At 52.6% G+C, this 20,333-nt stretch overlaps 1 protein-coding gene across 1 annotated transcript in view; it reads right to left on the bottom strand.

Annotated features, from left to right (window-relative positions):
- Window positions 1-50: 50 nt before the first annotated feature.
- The window catches only part of SYNPO2 (synaptopodin 2), a 25,477-nt gene continuing 5,194 nt past the window's right edge, over window positions 51-20,333 (bottom strand). The window contains 3 exon segments of the mRNA XM_025050920.1: window positions 51-855; window positions 19,675-20,330; window position 20,333. The exon segment at window position 20,333 is cut by the window's right edge and continues 579 nt beyond it. Of these exon segments, the coding sequence (XP_024906688.1) occupies window positions 352-855; window positions 19,675-20,330; window position 20,333 (1,161 nt within the window). The 3' untranslated portion in view covers window positions 51-351.

The raw sequence follows: 20,333 nt of genomic DNA, 5'->3' as shown, positions 1-20,333 counted from the left end.
TGCCTGGGACAAGACGCATGGAAGAAAATACTGAATTTCACTTGAACTGAGTAGGATTTGGTTGCCTAGATGACCCCATATTCATAGAATAAACGGAATTAAGATCGTGCATTAGATATAAGTGCCAGCGCAGTGGTGCAGAAAAAGAATTTTTTCTTCAAAGGAACCGTGCGCATCAGCAGACAAGGAAACGATTTGCACTCGCATGTACGTGTGTACACACACTCAGATAAATGACTTCTGAGAACAAGCCGAGAGCAAGAGTGAATCTGACTCTACGGAAAAAGAACTCTGCAAGGGGACGTTTTTAAAAAGTTCTTGTTACAGGCGGCACGCGGTCGGTTCCGACTTTCATGTTTGGCGTCTCCATCCCCGTGGGTGTGGGTTGGAGCTGCCGTCGGCCCCTGACACCCCGCAGTCGGACCTGGTCTCCAGGGCTGCGGCTTCGCGGTCGTTTCGGGCGGGCTGCCAGGAGCACGCGCGTGGCCAGCGGGAGCCGCCCTGGGAGCTGCTGAGCGCGCTGTCCTCTTGCCCTGCGCACGGGCCCTCGCTGGCCTGCCGGGCCTGCGGGACCCAGGGCCGCCTGTCATCCCGGCCCTCCGAGGGCCCCGGCAGCACCTTCCTCCGAGCGGCCGAGACCACGGTCGCCACGATGGAGTCCTGGATGCTTCTGGGTCTAAGCACGTCGTCCGCTGGAGAACGGGGCCACTTCGCAGCTGCCTCCCGCGGGGTCGGGCTCTGGGTCGCCCTCTGGGGCCCGCCCGTCGGCCAGGCAGGCCAAGGTGCCCACGGCGATGCTGCAGAGGCAGGGGCTGGGACTGGCCTTCCAGGAAGAGACAGGGGGCGCCCCCTCTCCTAGAAACACGGAAAGCGTTAGTGCGCCTCGCTCGCTGCGGTTCGTGCTGACGGAACCGGCCCTGGTGCCGGCCCCAGCACCGCAGAACCGACCCCAGGGCTGATCGTAAGGCCAAGACGCCCCCCGCCCGGGACTCACCTCACTCAGGGGCCGCGGGGCCGGTCATCCCCGGCCCTCTGCCCGCCACACAGCCGCATCTGCATGCTGAGCTCGCCCGAGTCCCCTTTGCCTGGTGCGAAGTCAGCAAAATGTATTTACAGCCCCAGAAAGAGGCCGCGGCCTCCTTGGCTTTTCCCATCTCCTAGTGACTTTGAACCTGTCCTCCCACTGTGGTCCACCAACTACCGCGAAACACGAGCCGAAGCTCCTGAGCTGCGTTTGCCCTACCAGCCTGGCGGCGGGGCGCCTGCCTCCTCGAAGTCTGCGTTCGCTGGGGACGATCGCACGGGGCTTTGTTTCCTGAGGGCGGCGTGCGGCCCATGTCCCCGAGGGCAACGCTTCGCCACGACTTCATCTGCATTTTCCTCCCTTTTCTCTGTGTGACATTCCTTGTCTCTCTGAGAATCCGTCCCTGAAACACCCACCGTGGAAGCGAAGCGAACTGCTCGGCTGTGTCCACGCAGAGATCTGCTCTATCGAAAGCTCCTGCAGTCTCCCCTTTGGCCCCTCCCGTACCCCTCACGCACCCCATCTGCGTGATTCCCTCGGAGTCACGCCCCTGGCACCCAGGGGAGGTGAGTGACTGAAAGTATCACAGCATCGTTCCTGGAACAGAGAGCAGTGCCATGCTTAAGGGTGTCCAGCTTCCCCGAACGATTTCAGCAGTTTTTCTTTCGTAATGGAGTTCTTAAATTTAAAGTGATCAGCAAACTGGGATTTGACAAAAGATCTCTATTCAGTTGTTTTTTCTGCTTTTTTCTATTAGGCACAGAAAAAAAATAAGGTAGATGGCTCATTTTTGGCTCACATATTAAGGGGGTCAACACACCGAGTCTTGCTTCTCTCTCTTTAATCACTAAGACGTTAGTAACAACGGTCGAATCCTGGCAGAAACTTGTTTGCATTCTCTCCTCATCCTCATCCGGATCTAATGATAAGTCCTCCTCACTCTCTCGTCAGGGAGGGGAGACGCCTGATTTTAGTCTCCGTCCAAGGGCTCGGTTCCTCTTTCACATTATTTATGTGTTGGCTTCATCCATTTAACAAAAAAGTTTTATTGGGGGCCTGCTGCTCCCAGGCATTCTGCTGCGAGCCTGGGAATGCAGAAGAGATTCGGGGAGGCCCTGGCTCGTGGGCAGTGTCCCGCTCTGGCTGCGTAGCACCCAGGGCGTCAGTCATGGGTCGGCAAGGGCAGACGGCCTTCGCCCGTCCCGACAGGGCCAGGAGGGAGTTCCCACACGGAGGGAAGTCGTCGCACTCGGTGTGACTAAGAGCAGGTCAGCTCTTGTCTCCCGCAGTGTCTGCTCTGCCTCCCTTCCCTCCTTACCTCTGGGAGAGAGAACAACATTGGTCTACAGCAGCCGTCCGGGCCTTCGCGGCCCCAGGGACAGGTGCTCCTGTGAGAATCGAATGCCTGAGGATCTGAGGCGGAGCCGAGGCGGTGACCGGTGACGCAGGCTGGGGGAGCGGCTGCAAATGCAGATGAAGCTTCGCTGGCTCACTAGCTCGCCCACCGCTCCCCTCCTGCTGTGCGGCCCGGTTCCTAACAGGCCACGGACCGGTACCTGTCCATGGCCCGAGGGTTGGGGACCCCCGGTCTACAGAGTCCTGGGACGGCCTCATCACACAGAGCTCCCCAGGGGCCTGCTTTAATAGGGTCTTTAGAACAATAGAGAGTTGGAGGGATGAGGATAAAGGGATCCAAGACTCTACAGACATCTCGGAGAGGCGCCCGAGTCTGCGTCCAGGTGACCAACGTCACTGGCTAATAACGGGAAAGACAGAATCGTCGGCCTGTTTGGAAGTATTAAGTGCCACAGGAACCCATACTCCCCAGTGACTGGACATCCGTGGATGCTGGGCAAAAGAGAACATCTCGTCTTCTGGTCTTTCTCCCACCTACTTAGTTTCAGAATCTTCAGAAGAATGGAAACTTAACAGAAATTAGGAAATTTAAAACATTGCTGAATGACGTCCTGGTGACAAGGAGATCGGAGATCTTTTTCAGCTACGGTGCAAACATTCATTGAACATGCGGGGAAAAGGAGAACTTTGAAGTACCATGTTTAAAAAGGAAGCCAAGGCTTTATGAAGACAAATTTAAAATAGCTTTCAACTTAAAAATACTCTCGTAGAGAATACACCTGTGCCAACGGTAGCAGCCGCCCCATAGTAAAGGAAGAGGCGGCTGCCTCTGAGCAAAGTGCCCCCTTCTGAAAGCTGCTCCGCCTGCCACGTACATACCTCCCTGTCCTTCAGGTGCTAACAATAGAAGATGAAATTGCAGTGATCCTAGGTCAGACTCGCAACTGTGGTGCAAATAGAAAGGTCTCAGGTCACGCTGTTGTTTCTCTTTGTGCCCAAAATACTTCCGGTCTCTCGTCTCTGCCTGCACCCAAACCCCTAATTTTAACGTTTTTCCCCAAAGTGACTTAAGTGTCTTGTTCCTGGGTGTCATTTCCTTCTGTGGGTCTCTGTACCAAGGCTCGAGCTGGCTGAATTAAGCCATGTGATATACCCAGAGCCACAAATGACCAGAGGGACCTGAAAATAACAGAGGTGTTTCTTCCGTTTTGGAGTTGGCATGTCTGACGGCAGGATCCTAGGACAGCAGGGGCTGGAACCAGGGGTTGTATAATTACCGAAAGAGTTCCTGTTTTTATACGAGAGCCCTTAGCTCTGACCCGTGTGTCAAACTGGCACTGCGGGCGATGTGTCGTCCAACTGATTCTTGCTTTTTTGTCTCCTACTCTTTACGTTTTTTTTTTTTTAATGAAGTTTCTCCACTGCCGCTGGGTGAATACTTGGCAGTATTCCTGTGCCATTCTCAGGAATGACCTTCCGTTTAGGAATAGTCTCTGGTCACCTTAAGTTACCCACACCAGCCGACTTCAAAATAGAAGATCCCACCCCTTGCGATAACAAGCTCCACAGGCCCTGCCTTCAGCTCAGCTCAGCTCAGCTCGGAGTTGGGAGGCCCTTTCTCAGCTTCACATGAACCGCCTTTTTATGTCAATTAAATGTCGAATCATCCACTTAGCTTGCTGATGAAGCACAGCTTAGTTGTCTTCCCTAAACTGTCTGGTAGCCAGTTTAACTGGCCGGAAACTCCTGACGTTTAAGTCTGAGGTTCACTCAGGACAGTGACTTCTGAAGAAATGCGCATCACCCCGAAGCCAGAGAAGTTCAACGTGGTATGTTCTGAAGTTCAAACTACTTCATACCATAAACCTTGAAAGCTAGAAAGCTCTCTTGATGGGAATCCCGCTTACCTCCGAATCACAGAGAAAGCGTCTCCAACTGACCGATGATTTCAACCCCTCCCGCTGCTTTCTCTCTTAAACACCCCTCAGTAAATATTCAGCACAGACACGTACTTTACCATAAACGGATTCCAACAAAAGCAAACGCAAGTCAACAGCATTACTTTTGCCTTTTCAGTCACCGGAATTTCTAAAAAGTAGGGCTCCATGGCGAAGAGAGGAAGGCGCTGGGCGCTCCCCAGTTTCCCGTTCGCTCAGGTCGGACCTTTGCAGCCGCTGTCACTGCCCCCGTCTTACGCCACACCTGTTCGGTCACACGCCCGCCGCGGGCCACCGCACCGAGCTACCGGTCTCCCGCCTGGCTTCCCCGGTCCCTCCACATGGCGGCCCAAACCGTCTGCTAGAACCCGAGTCAGGTTATGTCGCTCAGTCCTCTGTTTAAAAGCCTCTCGTGGCGTCCCATTTTGAGAAAGGACAACCACAGTCTCTTTCACTGACCCTCCGAAGTCTGCTGCCCGCCCCCCTCTCGTTTCATCACCTGCCCTCGCCCCCTCTGACCCAGCCTCGCTGGCCTCCCTGCTCCCCTGAGGCCTCGGCAGGCAGCCTCGCCCCGCTGGGTTTTCACACGCGCCCACCTTCTCCTGGGGCACAGTCTCCAGACGTGGGCCTGTGCCTGCTGCGTCCCGTCCACGCCTTGCCACCTGTCACCTGGTCGCTCTGCGGCTACTCTCGCTCGCTCCCCGGCCTTATTTCCCCTCTGAGGCGTTCGCGCATCTCACGTAACGTTTCGTATAGTTATTGTGTTTATCTGCTGCTCCTCATTGGAATTTAGCTCTGTCCAAGAGTGAGGGTCACTGTTTTAGTCATTAAAACCTCCTTAGGCCTAGGACAGCCTGGCAAGTAGATCCTTAGTATTTGCTGAATGAATGAATGACCATTTCTGTAGCAGACTGCCATAATCAGGAGACTCGGTCAGCTTCACCCAGATTGTCTCACGTGTTGGTCACGTGTGGTGGGGCCCTCACACAAATAGTCCTCCCACCACCCCCAGTATACACACACCAACGTGCACACCCACCCGCACCTGGCAAGACAAGTAGGATTCATCAGTATTTACGGACAAATCAATGCGGCTAAACAGGCATGAGATTTTAGTGTGCAAATGAATGATTCGCATTCAGGTCAGTGAAGTGTGAGGAGTTTGATTCCGCAAATGAGAAACATCTTAGAAAATTATGCACGAATCCTAAGAGGAGCCTAAAATTTGTTTGCAAGATTTAAAAATTAAAACATCAGAAGAAGAGAGGAGGAGGAAGGAGGAAGAGGAAAAAGGAAGAAGAAGAAGAAAGAAAGAAAATGAAATTTGGGATCAGTTAGAGAAGCAGCAGCCGCAGAGCCTTTGCCGCTGGCGACTCGTGAGCCGCTGGGGTCGCGGGGACTGGCGTGCGCGCAAACCGACCCGCAGGCCCCGCGGGCTCGCGCGCGCCCCCAGTTCTCCGGACGGGGAGCCGGTCAGCCCCGGAAGAAGTTTCTCCATCCACGTAGGGAATCCCTCCATCTCGCTGTCTAGGAGAAACGCCTCCACGAGGTGACTCAGATACAGTCAAGCCTGAAGTCGGGGGCCCAGGAGAATTTTCAGGTCATTTTTTGTTGTAGTCCGTTAATAAAACGGTTCGTAGCTCATCCTTCTTAAAGCGAACCTCAACTCTCCTCCCCCGGAGTGGGGTTCCGAGGGGCTCCGTTTCAGTGCTGTCTCATCTGAAAAACGGAGGCCCCTCGCCTGAGACGGAGACGGATGCCCAGGCCTCGGAGGTCGTGTCACGGAGCAGAGGAGGGGCCCGCGAGTGGGGTGACCCCTCGGGCCTGGCGCGGAGAGGTGCCGTCTTGGGTCTGGGGCCTCCCACCCCGCTCTGCCGCTGGCCGTGCCTCGTAACCCGTCTCACATTTTCGGCTCTCAAACGGCCCACTCTTTAAGTCCCGTTTTGTGTTTGCAGGAAACCCCACTGCGAGGTTCGCTGGACAGAACGCGAACCCGGATGCCACACTGACCCGGGGCCCCGCCGGGCCTCCTGTCCCCCACCCGACCCAGCCTCTCCCAGCCGTCCTTTCCGTGGCTGTAAAATGGTGACAGGGATGGCTGTCCCTTCGGGATTGCGGTGGAGACGGTGCCTGGATAGATCACGCCCCCAGCTCGGCACATGGCGGTCATTCTTGCTGCTGTGAGAAGAGTCCGTGAGGCCTTACAAGGCGGCCGAGACCTGGCAGAACCTTCCGTTCGAGAGGCGAGTGCACAGGCGGCTGCCCGCCCCGGATAAAAATAGGAGGAGCCTCGCCTTTGCGGGGGCTGGAGCGCTGCACCCTCGTCCTTCTGTGCCAGCCACGACACGCAGACCCCGGGGCCGCCCGCAGCGCCCCGCAGCGCCCCGCCCCGCGGGCCCCGTCGTCAAAGAGTCAACGTCGCCGCGTTCACGCGAGGCCAGGCCAGGAGTCCTCACCTGCGCGGAGGATGACAGTGCCTAAAATGTGCAGTTTCTGCGACTTTCTTCTGTTAGCTCATGAATCCTCCCAACAACCCTACAATCCCCGTCTTGTAAATAAGGAAACCGAGGCATAGAAATGAAGTAATTTACCTTAGGTCACACAGCTCGAATGTGTTTATATAAGGAAATTGAAGAATTAAAGCCATAGATGATAACATTTTATCTGAATAATGTATTTTAAGGCATCAGATCTATTAGCAGAAAGAAACGGCTACAGCAGCAATTTTTACCCACTCTCCCTTTATCCCCAGAGAGGAAGTATGTCACTCTAAAAAGTGTAACCTATAAAAATACTCCTATCCACAGAGACTGTGCTCTAGTTAAATAGCTGGGACTGCCCTTACAATTTTTTGTAATTTTTGGAGAAAAGCCTTAAGTATATATTTTATGACAGTACTTTAATCGGTTTGAGCATAAAAATAAAATCTTCTAAACACATTTCAAAATATTTTCTCTCCCTCAAAAGTTTTAAACGGTAAAAGTCATATAGATTTTCACCATAAAAAAAAAAAAGAATAATATCAAAAGTCCAAATTTCATCAGTTTCTATAGAGGGGGAAAAAAGTCATTTCACAATATACAAAGGATGTTGATCGCGTATGAAATAACTTTTTGACCTTGTGTCAAGCACTTAATAAAGGAGAGTCATCATTATTAGCATAGAACTAGTACTCTATGTACCTTATTAGAATGATAATTATGATAAATTATAAAACCCACTTAAAATATCTTTACCTGTGTGAAGACAGCTTCCACTCTCCATAATATCCTAAAGACCTTTCCCAAAGCAAATGCAGGCAGCCTTCTCCTCCCTCGTCCACAAAAAGAAAAGTCACTGTGAACATGCACTTATCCCTAGAACAATAGTGGGGATAAGAAAGATGGAGTTTTATAAATTACGTGCCTGCTATTTGTGGACGGAAAAGTGTGCCGTGATGAATCGCGCATCCCTCCCTGGGTGGCCGTGGCGGGTGGTCACGCCAGGCCTGTGACTGCTTTGCCGAAAGGTTGTAAGCGGCCCTGGGCCTTGTTCTGGTGCATGTAGGTGAACACACCTGTGAAGAGCCAGAAGCGACGCCCCTCGAAGGCGTGACCACGTGACCCTGTCGCCTAGCCTGTGCTCAGGTCCCTCGGGGCTGTCTCCTGCCTCCTGTCTTTCTTCTCTTCCCTCCTTAACTTCAAACGCATAAAAGGAACTGTAAAACGGACCTTCTCAGGAGCATTCGAGATCTTGCTCCCCGGCCCCTGCCATCAGTTCTGGCTCAAATGAAGTCTTATAAAATTTCTCTACAGGTTTGGACGTTTCTGACGTGGACGTGGGAAGTAGACCTGATGTCTCTGAAGCAAATTTCCCAGGTAGGAACGCTTTCGCTTTCCCCGAGGACCCTTTATCAGTTAAGATTCTAAGAACAAGAATTCTTAAGCGTGTGTCGTCTGACAACCTCGTTGGGTCCTTCGCATGATACCATTCTCCATATTTCCCCCTGGTGTGTTTTTGGGCAAGCTTTCTGTCACAAACTCCTAATTACGTTTAAAATCGATGAGCCAGAGACAAGGCCACAACCATACAACACGTGACAATACTACTTCACAAGGATGCAGAGAATACAGTCTGAGGAAAATGACTTCTTTGATCTTTGTAACTGTTTTCCCACCCATTACGTTTTTAAGCTAATTAAATAGATCCCTTGATTCATATCTTGAGCCCTGGGGGAAATATTTAACCTACTGCTCTTGGGAAATTTCTAAGATTTACTGCCAAATCACATTTATGTTTCCTGCGTCAAAAACACGGCCCCAGAGTGTTGTTTAAAATTAGGAATACAAAATATAACTTCTTCATCTGGGAAATCACCACCAACTGGCTCTCTCAAGCACAGAGTAGGAAAATCTTGCTTAACTGCCTTACCACGCCTCTGGTCCAGGTGAATTTATTTAGTGGCATCTCCCTTGTTTAAGACAGTCTACGCAATAATTCCGTGTGCGCTATTTCATTTCAGAGGCACAGGGACACCATAAAGTGAGTGGGCTTCTCAAGTGGATGCTTGTTTTTCTGGACCAGGTAAAAGAACCACTGAGAGAGGAAAAATAGATCAAATCAGAAAAACGGGCTGAAGCAATGCTAGCTACGAGGGCGCGCTTTACAAACACGGACGGGAGACGCAGACATCTCTTCCGTCGCAAGCTTACAGGGTAACGTTTCTCCACAAGAGGAAGCGTTTGCTTCACATGAAAATACCCCAGGAATATCAGCAGTCCCATTAATGGGTCAAGGGGACGAAGGAAAAATAGATCAAATCAGAAAAACGGGCTGAAGCAATGCTAGCTACGAGGGCGCGCTTTACAAACACGGACGGGAGACGCAGACATCTCTTCCGTCGCAAGCTTACAGGGTAACGTTTCTCTACAAGAGGATGCGTTTGCTTCGCATGAAAATACCCCAGGAATATCAGCAGTCTCATTAATGGGTCAAGGGGACCACGTCTCAGGAGCTGTCAGTATGCTGGGCCACCTATCAGACTTTTAAAGACCGAACGTTTCATTTTGCCCTTGGCATTAGCTGTTCTTACAACGTGTCCCACAGGCATATCTTTCTGAATACACTCACAAGACAGCAGCTTGTAGTTATCTAGACTAACCCTGCCTGTTAATACCGCCGCCGATGGCGCTGTGTGGGCCGCAGTTATTCAGACGGCCACACTCTTTACCCCCAGCCACCCCAAAGGAGACCGTTAGTCTCTCCCCACAGCATAGTTCCTCGACTGTCCAGCTCTCCCTGTTCTCTCGGACCGTTCCTCACGGGGAATGTGCAAACCTACATCTCGCGTTACAGAAGCTGCAGACACGTCACCCTCCTCCTGTCCCAGAGAGGAACCTGAGCGTGTCACGGGTCTGGAAACAGCGCTGGACGCAGGGGCAAAGCTGCCGCTCTGCCTGTCCCTTTGTCCCACATTCTTCCGATACCTAAGCAGCCTCTGACTGGTTTTGTGTTTCGTCAGCTCACTGCACCATTCGATTAGCTTAATCTTAAAGTGAAACAAAAGTATGGGGCTCTTGCCCTGTGATCCTTAAAGTGCATGGGCTGCTTTTCAGTTTTGAAAATTTTACAATCGTATTGATTTTCATTTTTAAAACCTAATCAGCATTCATAGTGCTTCAAAAGTCTCCTTAGCTTAGATCCCAAAGTAAGAATGTTTTGATGAGTGACAGAGGTACCTGTTAGTTGTCACTAAAGACCTTTGGATGTGAGATAACAGACCCCGATGCCCTCCAGCCAAGGAAAGTCATACAGTCCCCTGCCTGGAGGTAAGGAGCCCGGTACCGCCCCTTCCCTAGACGACGAAACTGCATGATAGGAGCCTGTTCCTAGAAATAGCTGTTATTCCCTGCGGCGAGTAGCAGCAGATAAAATCGCGTCTCAGGCCCTGTCCCTTCCTCTGCTGGGAAGAGGATGAGCGAGGCCGCCCAAAGCGCGCTGCCTTCGCGGCGGGAAGTGAGCGCCCCGAGCGGGACGCGCGTTGTGCTGCCACCTGCCGGGCTTCGGAGGAAAGGCGGCCGCGCGGCCACCCGCGTCCCCAGCCTGCGGTCCCCGAGCTGACTTGAGCGTTGTGTGGGGGGAAAGTGTTGTTCTAAGTGTGGCTGCCAGCGCATTTGCGTCGCCGTCACCCGGGGTGTCTGCTGCAGAAACGAACCCCTGGGCTCCGCCCACACCCGCTGAACCCGCCCTTCCAAGGTGGGGCAGGGGATCTTGATTTTCGCCGGGGAACAAAAATTGGACCCCTGTGTGAGGACTCTGTGGGCCGTAGTGCGGGAAAGCCACGCTGCACGGAAAGGCAGTCGCACCAGCTGGGGAGTCCAAGTGTAAAATTAAAATCGGAGTCAAGCGCTGTGATGTGTTTTGCTTTGCCTTTTATTTCAGTGATGCTGCGGTGATGAGGTGGGACATTTTGCTGGATATTTCACAATGTAGAAGTCAAGACCTGTGTGGCCTGTGTTGGGTTCATATGACAAATCGTAGCTGGCACTGTCTGCCAGGCACTGACAAGCAGTGCATTAGGCCAGCCCATGGATAAACTGTGATTCGGGGAAAACCCCCAGCTGGGGAAGGATTGGTGTGACATTTTACATTAGCCCTGTATTTATATTAGTCCATCCTATTTCTCACTGATTTTTAGATTTAAAGGACTGTGAACATTTTTTTTTTTTAAATCGATCTAAGATATATTCGGAGAAAAAAGAACTAAGGGGCATGCAGTGCAAGAGAGAAACCTAGCTTTTTACTTAAGAAAAAATGTAATTAAATGGCACAAAAGGAAAACCAAATCAATTTAATCGTATTTGGAACAAGCACTTTTGTTATAAGATTTTCACTTCTTGAGTTTTTTCTCTTTAAAATCAGCCCTCACTTCTGCTTCTGACCCAGAAGGATTCTAGACGTCCCAGAAACCCACAAAAATGCCCTGGGTCTGAAAGGCTGCTGGCATTTAGGTTCCTCCCCACATGGCCACTGGGCTTCTGGGAACCGCTTTTCATCGCTGGCCCCGTGAGCCCGGAATTTGCTCTGTTCAGACCCAGGTTTCGCTCCTTCTGGTTTTGGAAAATGAGCTCGCTCCTGGGCAGGGGATCAGTTACTCAGAGGGCCAGGCTGCTGACCCTTTGTCCCAGGACAGCGCGGGGAGGAGGGACGAGACCAGCTGTCTGCCACGCCCGCAGAGCCGGGCCAGGCTTGTCAGAGCCCCAACGTGGCAGGCCAGAACTGGGGTGCCCTGGGGGCTGGGCGTGCCACCGACCCCACTTCCTGTGGGATGGGCCTGCGTAAGCTTCAGCTGCCCTCCCAGGACCTTGCTCAGGACACCAGCCATCCTGCCTTGAGAGCAGACTTAACAGGCGTGGCCACATGCACCGCGGTTCTGCTTAGTGTCACTGCTCTGAATAGAACACAGCCCCTCACGGCACTGTCACAGCTGACGGCAAGTTTCTTTTTAAAACGATACTGAGCCAGTCGTTTGGAATCCTGGTCTCGTCTTTGTATCCCACTCCAACAATGCTGCTGCAATACATGAAGACGAAGGAAAAAACTGACCAGTGGGCTGGATGGAGGAGAGGAACATAGACAGACAAAGCTTCAGTGAGGACACGGTAGACAGAGATTGCTCAGGACAGACTCCTCGCACGAGATTCCCACAGAGCCTTCCGTGTTCCACTGTGTGGGGCCCTCACAGGACACGGGGGAGCCTGTTTAACTGCTGTGTGTGTGTGTGTCCCTCCTGGGAAGTGTCTGAAACAGTAGCTACTGTTTATCAAGTGCCCTGTGCAGTGATTTCCATAGCTGACGTGGGCTGAGTGCTGTCTATACACCAGGCACTGTTCTACACACCTGACATTGACTCACTTCATCTTCACGACTTGTGAGGGACGCCTGTTATTGTCCCCATCTCTCAGCTGAGGGTATCGAGGCGCAGAGAGGCCGAACTGGCTGCCTCCAGTCTCCCGCCCAGCGAGAGGCTGGCCTGCGAGCCCACACGCCTCACCACAAACGCCCATGTCGCACGTGGATTTAAGAGGCGGTTGGTTTACTTTTTGTGGCCGTGAAATCAAATCATAGCTTTTTGAATTTAAAAACTAGGGAACATTTTGACACATTATTGTTACTAAAATGTGAGTACGTGCTCCTCCTCGCTATTCCTTCCCCTCATTTACCTGGCGTGACTTAGCACAGCTGGCGGGCTGAAATGGCGCCTGTGGCCTCGGGCCCAGGGCATCGTGGGTGTCAGGAGAACGTCCGGGGTCCCCCACCGCTGACAGACCGGGTGGTAAGCGAATGGGCTGATGGGAGTGAAAGAGCAGCTGGCCCCTCCCCTTGCTCCTGTTGACAAGCGTCTGTGTCGGGGGCTGCGAACTCTGAGGAGTGTTTGCAATACGTCTTCCTTTGACGTAGAAGTTTAAGTGACTGAGCTATTTCTGAGACAGGTACAGACAGGGATCAGCTCTGACAGGCAAGTCCTGTCCTACGGGACTTTTGTACCCGTGACCAAGAGGAGCGATCGGCCCGTGGCTAGAGAATGGCCGAGAAGCTCGGGCGTTAGGCCTCGAGCCCGGGCCCCAGCACTTCAGACCGGGCCCCTGAGCTTCTCCACCCCTGTCCCCTCATCTGTAAAGCGGGGCACTGACAGGACCTACCTCGTACTCTGGCCATTTGGGGATGAGTAAAATGTTAACATCTGCTAAGTGTTTAGAATGGCACCTTGCATGCAGTCAACCCTCGTGATTGTCACCTTTTTGGTGGCTCTGTGATTTTAAGCTCTGCACATGCCATGAGGGCTTTCACAGTGAACTCAGAAGCTCCATCTCCATGTTCTCCCGTACAGGTGAGTTACGGGAGACCCGCGCCCAGAATCCACTGCTCGCGCTCCTCAGGGGATGTTTTCAAAATAGCTGTGGGACATAGGTAAAGAAAAAAAATGACTGGAAAGAAATAAGGTGCAAAAAAAGGTCCCTGCCAGGACGTCTTTGACAGAGATGACGGCTGCGGAATCGTCCCGAGGACTTGGCAGGAAATGGGGGGGCTGCCTCGGTCCCCCTGAGTCCGTGCTGGCTCAGCAGGGAGGGACTTCACGGAGCTCTGAGAGTCTAGTGGCAACGATTCTCCTGAGTGCAGTTTGACACCTGAAACCTTGTGACTCTCCTGGCATTATTCTGCGTAGCATATTTCTGTCACGATGTCTCGGGTTATTACTGGTTCAGGAATAAGCCCAAGCTGGGTGCTGACTCACTACTCGCTAAGAAAGCTCCCTGAAGTACATGTCTGAACGGTGCGAGGCCAGGCCGCGCTTCCTCTCACGGAGAGACTTCGTTTTGTTTTATTTCTGTAGATGACATTCCTCCCACTCCTAGACCATGAGTGTCGCCTACTCATCCTGAAATAAGAAAATGAAAGAATTTGGGGAACTCATACAAAATCACGGTCCGATCCATCTTTTTCACTTGTAAAACAGATGCTCCCTCTTCAGACAGGTTTTCACTCCCAACATACCCTCGCAGCATCTGATTTTATGACGGATCTTATGAAAGTAGAGTGGGCCTTCTCGATGTCACTGGGCATGGCTGAAGCCACTGATAAAGCGAACGCAGAGCGGGCTCTTGGTGAAGCTCGGTGAGCACACGCCAGGTCTCGGGGAGTAGGGTTCCGCGTCCCAGGAGACGGGGGCACGTGGTGCTGCAGGGAGGGTGCAGGGCTGGGTGTCACATATTTGGCCCAGCCCCGGCCCACTGCTTAGCAGCTGGGTGTCGGAGAAGATGCTCAGCCTCTGAGCTTTAGATGCCTCGTCCCTAAATGGGGCAATAACAGCTTCCCCCCTTCGGGGCACTTCGGAGGGCCGGATGAGCCCCCAGTGTAACTGCTCACGTGCGCGGGGCCGGACTGAACCCAGGCCCCACCACTGCACACGGTGTGACCTTGGGCGAGTCACCTTGCCCTGTGCTCGGGACAGTGATGGTGCCCACACTGCACACGGTGTGACCTTGGGCGAGTCACCTTGTGACCTGGCGCCCGTCACAACCTCTGCGGGGGTTGCCAGAGGCGGGGTTGGGGGCGAAAGGCACAGACTGCCAGCTATAAAACAAGCCCTGGGGGTGTGAAACCAGCAAGGTGACAGTGGCCAACAAACAACACGCGCGCTGTATATTTGAAAGTTGCTAAGAGTCGTTAAAAGTTCTCATCAGAGGCAAAGAAAATCTAACTGAGTCGATGGACAGTAACTAGACTTGACTGTGCCAATCACTTCGCAGCATGTTTACACCTGAAATGAACCCAAGGCTGTCGGTCAATTATACATTATTCCAATAAATAAAGAGATCCCCTGAACAAAACACCTTGCTTTTCGATATTTACTTTCTCTGTTTTTCCTAGACCGTCTATTTCTTTTGAACTCAGAACTAACTGCAATCTTATCCTCTGGGTTGGTTTTGTTTTTTTTGGCTTGGTTTGGTTTTGTTCTGTTTTGTTTTAAATGAACAAACCATTAATAGTTATCAAGGAGCTCAAGAAGTCGGGCCGTGAAAGGATGCATCCGTGGTTCATTTGAATGCTGTGATTTTGAGAATTAATATCAGGTGGAGGAAGGAGGGTGGGCTGGACAGGCGGTCCTTGTGGTCATTTTTATTAGGGACCCTAAACGTATGTTTCACCAGTCATAAAGAACACATAATTTAGGTAAATATGTCAAGAATTGGAACCACAAAATAAAAATTTAAGAAATTCTGTGTATATAGAAATTACTCTATGTGCATAGAAATTCTTTGTATATAGAAATATTCTATGCATATAAAAATTCTATGTATAAATAAGAGATTTAAACTATGAGACGCCGTAGAAGCCTGACTTTCTCTCGTGATACCTGAGATACACTTTTTTCGCTGGCAAACCTTTGATAGGAGTCTAAGAAACGGTTGACAGGATTTGGTATGAAATTACTCTTCATTCAGTGGCCTCTGAGTAGCAGGCTCTATGGCTTCCGGGTGCCAGGGTAAGTCAGTGACAGATGCACGTGACGCAAAAACGTCAGCCTTGTAGTTTTAAGAACCTAGGCACCACCTGATGGCATCAGGAGAGGGCGGTTCTGATCTAGGGCCTCTCCAGAAGCCTGCTTTTTATTGGCCTCACGCTCCACAGGATGGCCTGTAATGTTTGTACTTTATTTTAAAAAATAAATCATAAAGGGAGAAACAGATTGGTCTCCTTTAGCAATTTTGCCTGGCGTGTGGGTCCTGTGGGAATTCACTGGCCGGCTGGCTGGCCCTCAGCCAACCCCGGTGGGAAGTCTAGAGAAGAATTCAACCCTGCTTTTTCCCAGAATACTTGTTGACGACCTCAGCAGCACTGAAGTGTGACATGAGTCTCTGAGTCCCCCAGAGTCCAGCGATGAGAGGACACAGGACCAGTGAGGGTCAGCGTTTCTGGGAATATCATGTTGGGTCTTAGAATTTACATATTCTTCTCATGAACTTTTAATAGTTTTTAAGGCAAACCCGACAACTCTGATTTTAAGAGGGAACAAGCTCACGGCCCACGGCTTTCTCCCGAGAAGCGTTTGGAACATCTGGCTTTTGAGAAAACAGTCACTTCGCTTTGATGACTCACTTAAGTATCCCTCCTGCCCAGCCCGCGGTGACTCAGAACACAGCAGCGGGTTTGGGGGACTTCCCCTTAGACCAGGGCGCTTGCGGGTTGTCACGTATATAACTGGGTGAAATGACAGGCAGCACAGGGCTTTTCTTGAGAATCATTGCAAACTCAGACGCCATCGGCCGTGTGTCTTGTGCTCTGAGAGGCTTCACTGTGAAAGGTGCCAGGGTCAGAGCGGCCGGTGTGCCTGTCAGAGAACCACCTCCGAGGACCTTCAGCCTGGTACCCAAACAGGGTGGCGGCCCCACATGGGCTGCTGTGCCCCCTCTCAGTGGTGGTCACTGGCTTTTGACATCTCAGATGTGACTCCTGCCACCGGGCTAGGACGTAGGCTACGGGGACTTGGCTGTCCTCCGAAGCCCAGCCACCTCCTGCAAGGGGTCTGTGCTCTAGGATAATTCCAGAACCCTCATTTACTTCTTTAAAGAGCCATCTGTGGCTTGGATCGGTTTTCCAACAGTTAAAGTGAGCGGCTTTTGTGAAGATTAAATGAGGTGCACGCTATCATTAACAGGTGTTCTAGATACATTTTAAAGTACAAATTTTTACGTGGTCTAGAATGACGGCCCACATGTGTGTCATGAAACAGTCCCACAAATGTACGGTTTGTACTGTCAAGGAATAGTCAGAATGCAGAGACAATGTTTTTTTTCCTCTCTCCAAACAAAATGTGTCTGTTACTGGGACACAAGGATAAACTGTACGTGTCCTCAGATCGCCGTGGCAACACACGGATTCCCAGCCTCACCAGCTCCGGGACTCCCCTGCCCTCCGGTGAGACTGGCAGACCTCGTGTCACACATGCTCACTGCCGTCAGAGAGGGAGGTCTGAGACATTCTTTAGGGGACACTCGTGGAAAGATCTGCACAGGTCCCGCAGTAGGTCGGTTCCTGTTGACCATGCAGTGGACTCCTTGGCATGCAGCACGTAAGGCACCCAACATAACAAGGATTCAGTTAACAATCATGGCTATTGTGCTGATGACGAAAACCTGATTTCATTGATGCTCTGCCTAGGAATTCAGCTAATGAAGAACGAGGGAAGAAGCCAGGTCTAAAAAATCAAAAACTGCCTCCTCAGATCCCGCAACAAAGCCAGCAACACCCAGGCTGCAAAGGGTGCCCCCTGGGAGGGAAGCCGAGCTCATGAGCCCTAAGTCTCCCCCCGGCCGTGCTGACGCCTGAAAGGTGGCACATGCAGCTTATTCTACAGGGGTCCCTGGGGGCTCCCTGGTTGGGGAAGCAAGGCAGAGGACACCTCTTACTCCAAGGAGCAGACTAATCATCCGTCCCACTGTTGATCCCTCAGGGCGTGGTTAGACTGTTGGGGACATAGTTTTGGTGGCCTCCCAGCCCTCTTGCGTAATGTGGGGCTGTGTGACCCAAGATGAGGCCAATGACCCCAGGTCCCAGCAAAGCTGTGGACGCTCTGACTGCATGCCTGGCATGTTTCTTAGAAGCAGCATGGGAGCCCCGTGACAGTCCCAGCCATGTTAGCTGTGTCTTTAGTCATCAGCCCCCAAAGTGGCTCTGCTAAGATCACCACCTGTCCAGCAGGAAACGGACCGAAAACATTTCTCACTCCTGCATACCACAGGCCACTGGACAGCTGGGAGTGCCTGCGGGCCTTCGCCATCCTGGGCTACTTTTGAATCCATGATCTCAAACCGACTGCCTTGTGCTCCATGTCTTCCCTCTAACTCATGCCGTTCTGTAAATGCTATGTGAAGAATGCAGAGTCATAACGATGCTCTGTCCTGCTTCACCTTCAGAAGCCTTTTTTGGTTCTATTAGAAAAGAATGCAAAATGCACAGCATTCAGTAGACTTCTTCGCATGGAACGACTAATACAAACAGTATTATAAAATGGGTAGATTGCTTTTTCCTTTATCCTGTATTAATATTCCCAGTTGATTTCCCAAAAAGGCAAGTAAGAGCCCGAGCTACATCCTGTGTTTGTAACCTCGAGGTAAATCGCCACCAAAGGCAATGGACGAGTTTCCAGAGAAAAAGCAACAGAATCGGCCCCATTGTTCGCTAGCTGACTTAGCTTTGCTCTTTGTGCGTGCTGTCTCAGAAATACTTAAGGCTCGCGCGTTCGCAGTACCGGGAGAACGGGTATGCTCACAAAAGGAAATGCAGAGGTACTGGGAGGGATACGAGAGAGTTATCAGAGTGACTTCGGTCAGAACAGCTCACAGAGGGAGGCTCTTAAAAAGTACATACATTGAGTAGATAAAGAAGAAAGTAACATTTTAATAGGACAGTGAAAAACGTAGCCAGTTGACAGCGACAGCAGAGGAACAGGAACACAGGTATTTTCGAAGGACTCCAGGGGGCCCTGGACCCTGAAGCCAGGCAAGCTTTCACAAGCGGTCTCCGAACACCTGTGTGGAGTGGCTGGTTTTTCTCGGGCGCTGTCAGAAGTGCTCTGTGGGTCTCTACATTAGTTCACGTTGAATATTTTCCATGGTCGGTCAGACCCGGACTTAAAATAGACACGAGAAAGGTCTTCGGGTTCACTGTCAGTAACTCACCAACTTCAGAGCCAGCTGGGTGACGGCATGGTGTGCGTCCAGTCCAAGCTTGCAAGGTAACCTTGCTCGAATCCTCCTGGTCCATCAGATATAGGTAATAAAGTGACGGTGGGAGAACAGAGTTGCAAGAAGAGTCAGAAAGCCAAACAAACACAAGAAAAACCCCCGTGCGGTCACTCAGAAACGATGCTAACGCCGCCCCGCCTCCCGCCCCCACGCGCCTGCTCCTTCGTGCTTCGCCGTCGGCCCCTGCGCTCGGCGACCAGTCACCCTCCGTCAGGTGGTCGGTCTCCCCAGGGCCTTCGTCCGCAGCCGGCCCACCTGCCCCACGGTCCCCCACTGCGCTGGCCTCTGCCGCTGGCCTCGGCCAGAAAACGCCGCGCGCTTCCGCGGACTCACGCCTTTTCCCGAGTCACCGGGGAAGGGCCTCGGGCACCCTCTCTGGGGGGAGTGTCCTCCTCCTTGCCCTGCCCGTTAACCTTAAAGAAGTCTCCTGACACGCGCGCGCACACGCCGGACGCCCGGCGAGCTCCGGGTGCTCGTGCGAGCTCGGCCATCCGTGCTCAGCCCCTCACTAAACCGCGTGCGCCCAGCACCCCCGGCGCCTTCTCCGCGACGTCACGTGGCTGGCCGGGGGCGACAGACCAGAGCCCTGTCCTCAGCACATCCCTTGGCCCTTTAACACGAGTAACAGAGAGAAGGCACTACTTAAAACGGAAATCACAGCCCACACCTATTCTCACAACTCTGAACCTGTCGGCACAGCTGTCCTGCGACAGAAATGCTGCGCCCTGATGTTTGACGAGGCTCATCACTGTCTCTGGTGGCTGACGTGTAAATCCTAAGTGTCCTGCCTACTTAATATAATGGCATATGTGTCTCTTGGGGGTGCCCCGGGTTTTTAAGTGTGCAAAGAAGATAAATACGGTTTAAGTCATCTGAGTTAGATTTTTGACTCATTAACAATATTATGCTCCTTGGACCCACATGGGGAGGGGACCCCTGAAATTAAGTAGGTGGAGGACTTGCTAGGCATTCTGGGGGACTCAGGTAACACTGCAAACCACTCATCCAAGCCACGCAGACACCCGGCCTCGCGGCGAGATTACTCTTCCGCGATGGACGGTCTCCACACCTGAGCCGCGACGCCGCCCTTCTTGGCCGAGAACTTCGGCCTCGGTGCCACGAAGTAAGACGCGGAGGCTGTGGGGGAGCTGGGAACGGCCCCGGGCACGGGCGACGCGCTGCCGGGGGAGGTGGCCTCTGCCACGAAGGCGGGCTGAGCGCTGTAGGCCGGCACGGAGTACACGGAGGCGGCCTGCACGTGCGTGGCCGCGCCGGCGTGCCCTGCCCCGGGGGCCAGCGCTTGCTTGGTGGCCGGGACCGAACCGGCCTTGGCGGGTGGCCTCTGCGGGAGGCCGGCCTTTGCATCCGGGGGCTGGAAAGTGAACAGGGATGCGTTCAGCTGATACGGTTGGTGCTTCATGACATCCAACGCATTGAGGGGTTTCTTGCCCTTTTTCTTGCTCGTTTTGGAGGCCTGCGGGGCGGACGCCTGCGACTTGAGCGCGGCGGGCGGGTAGGAGGGCGTGTGGATGGGGTTGTAGGCCAGGGGAGGCGGCGCTCGCACGTTGGGCGAGTACTTCCAGCCGGCGGGGAGCGACGCGGTGGGGGACTGCGCGCGAGCGGCGTGGGCCTGCACGGTGTCCGAGTCCACCACGTACTTCTCCATCCGCGACTGCCTCTTAGCGAAGAGCTGGGCGCCCTTCCCGCTCATGGCCGGCAGCTCGGGGC

Source organism: Pteropus alecto, unplaced genomic scaffold (assembly GCF_000325575.1).
Source record: "Pteropus alecto unplaced genomic scaffold, ASM32557v1 scaffold17, whole genome shotgun sequence".
NCBI lineage: Eukaryota > Metazoa > Chordata > Mammalia > Chiroptera > Pteropodidae > Pteropus > Pteropus alecto.
Note: the sequence above shows the minus strand (reverse complement) of the source record. Positions and strands in the feature narration are given on the sequence as shown.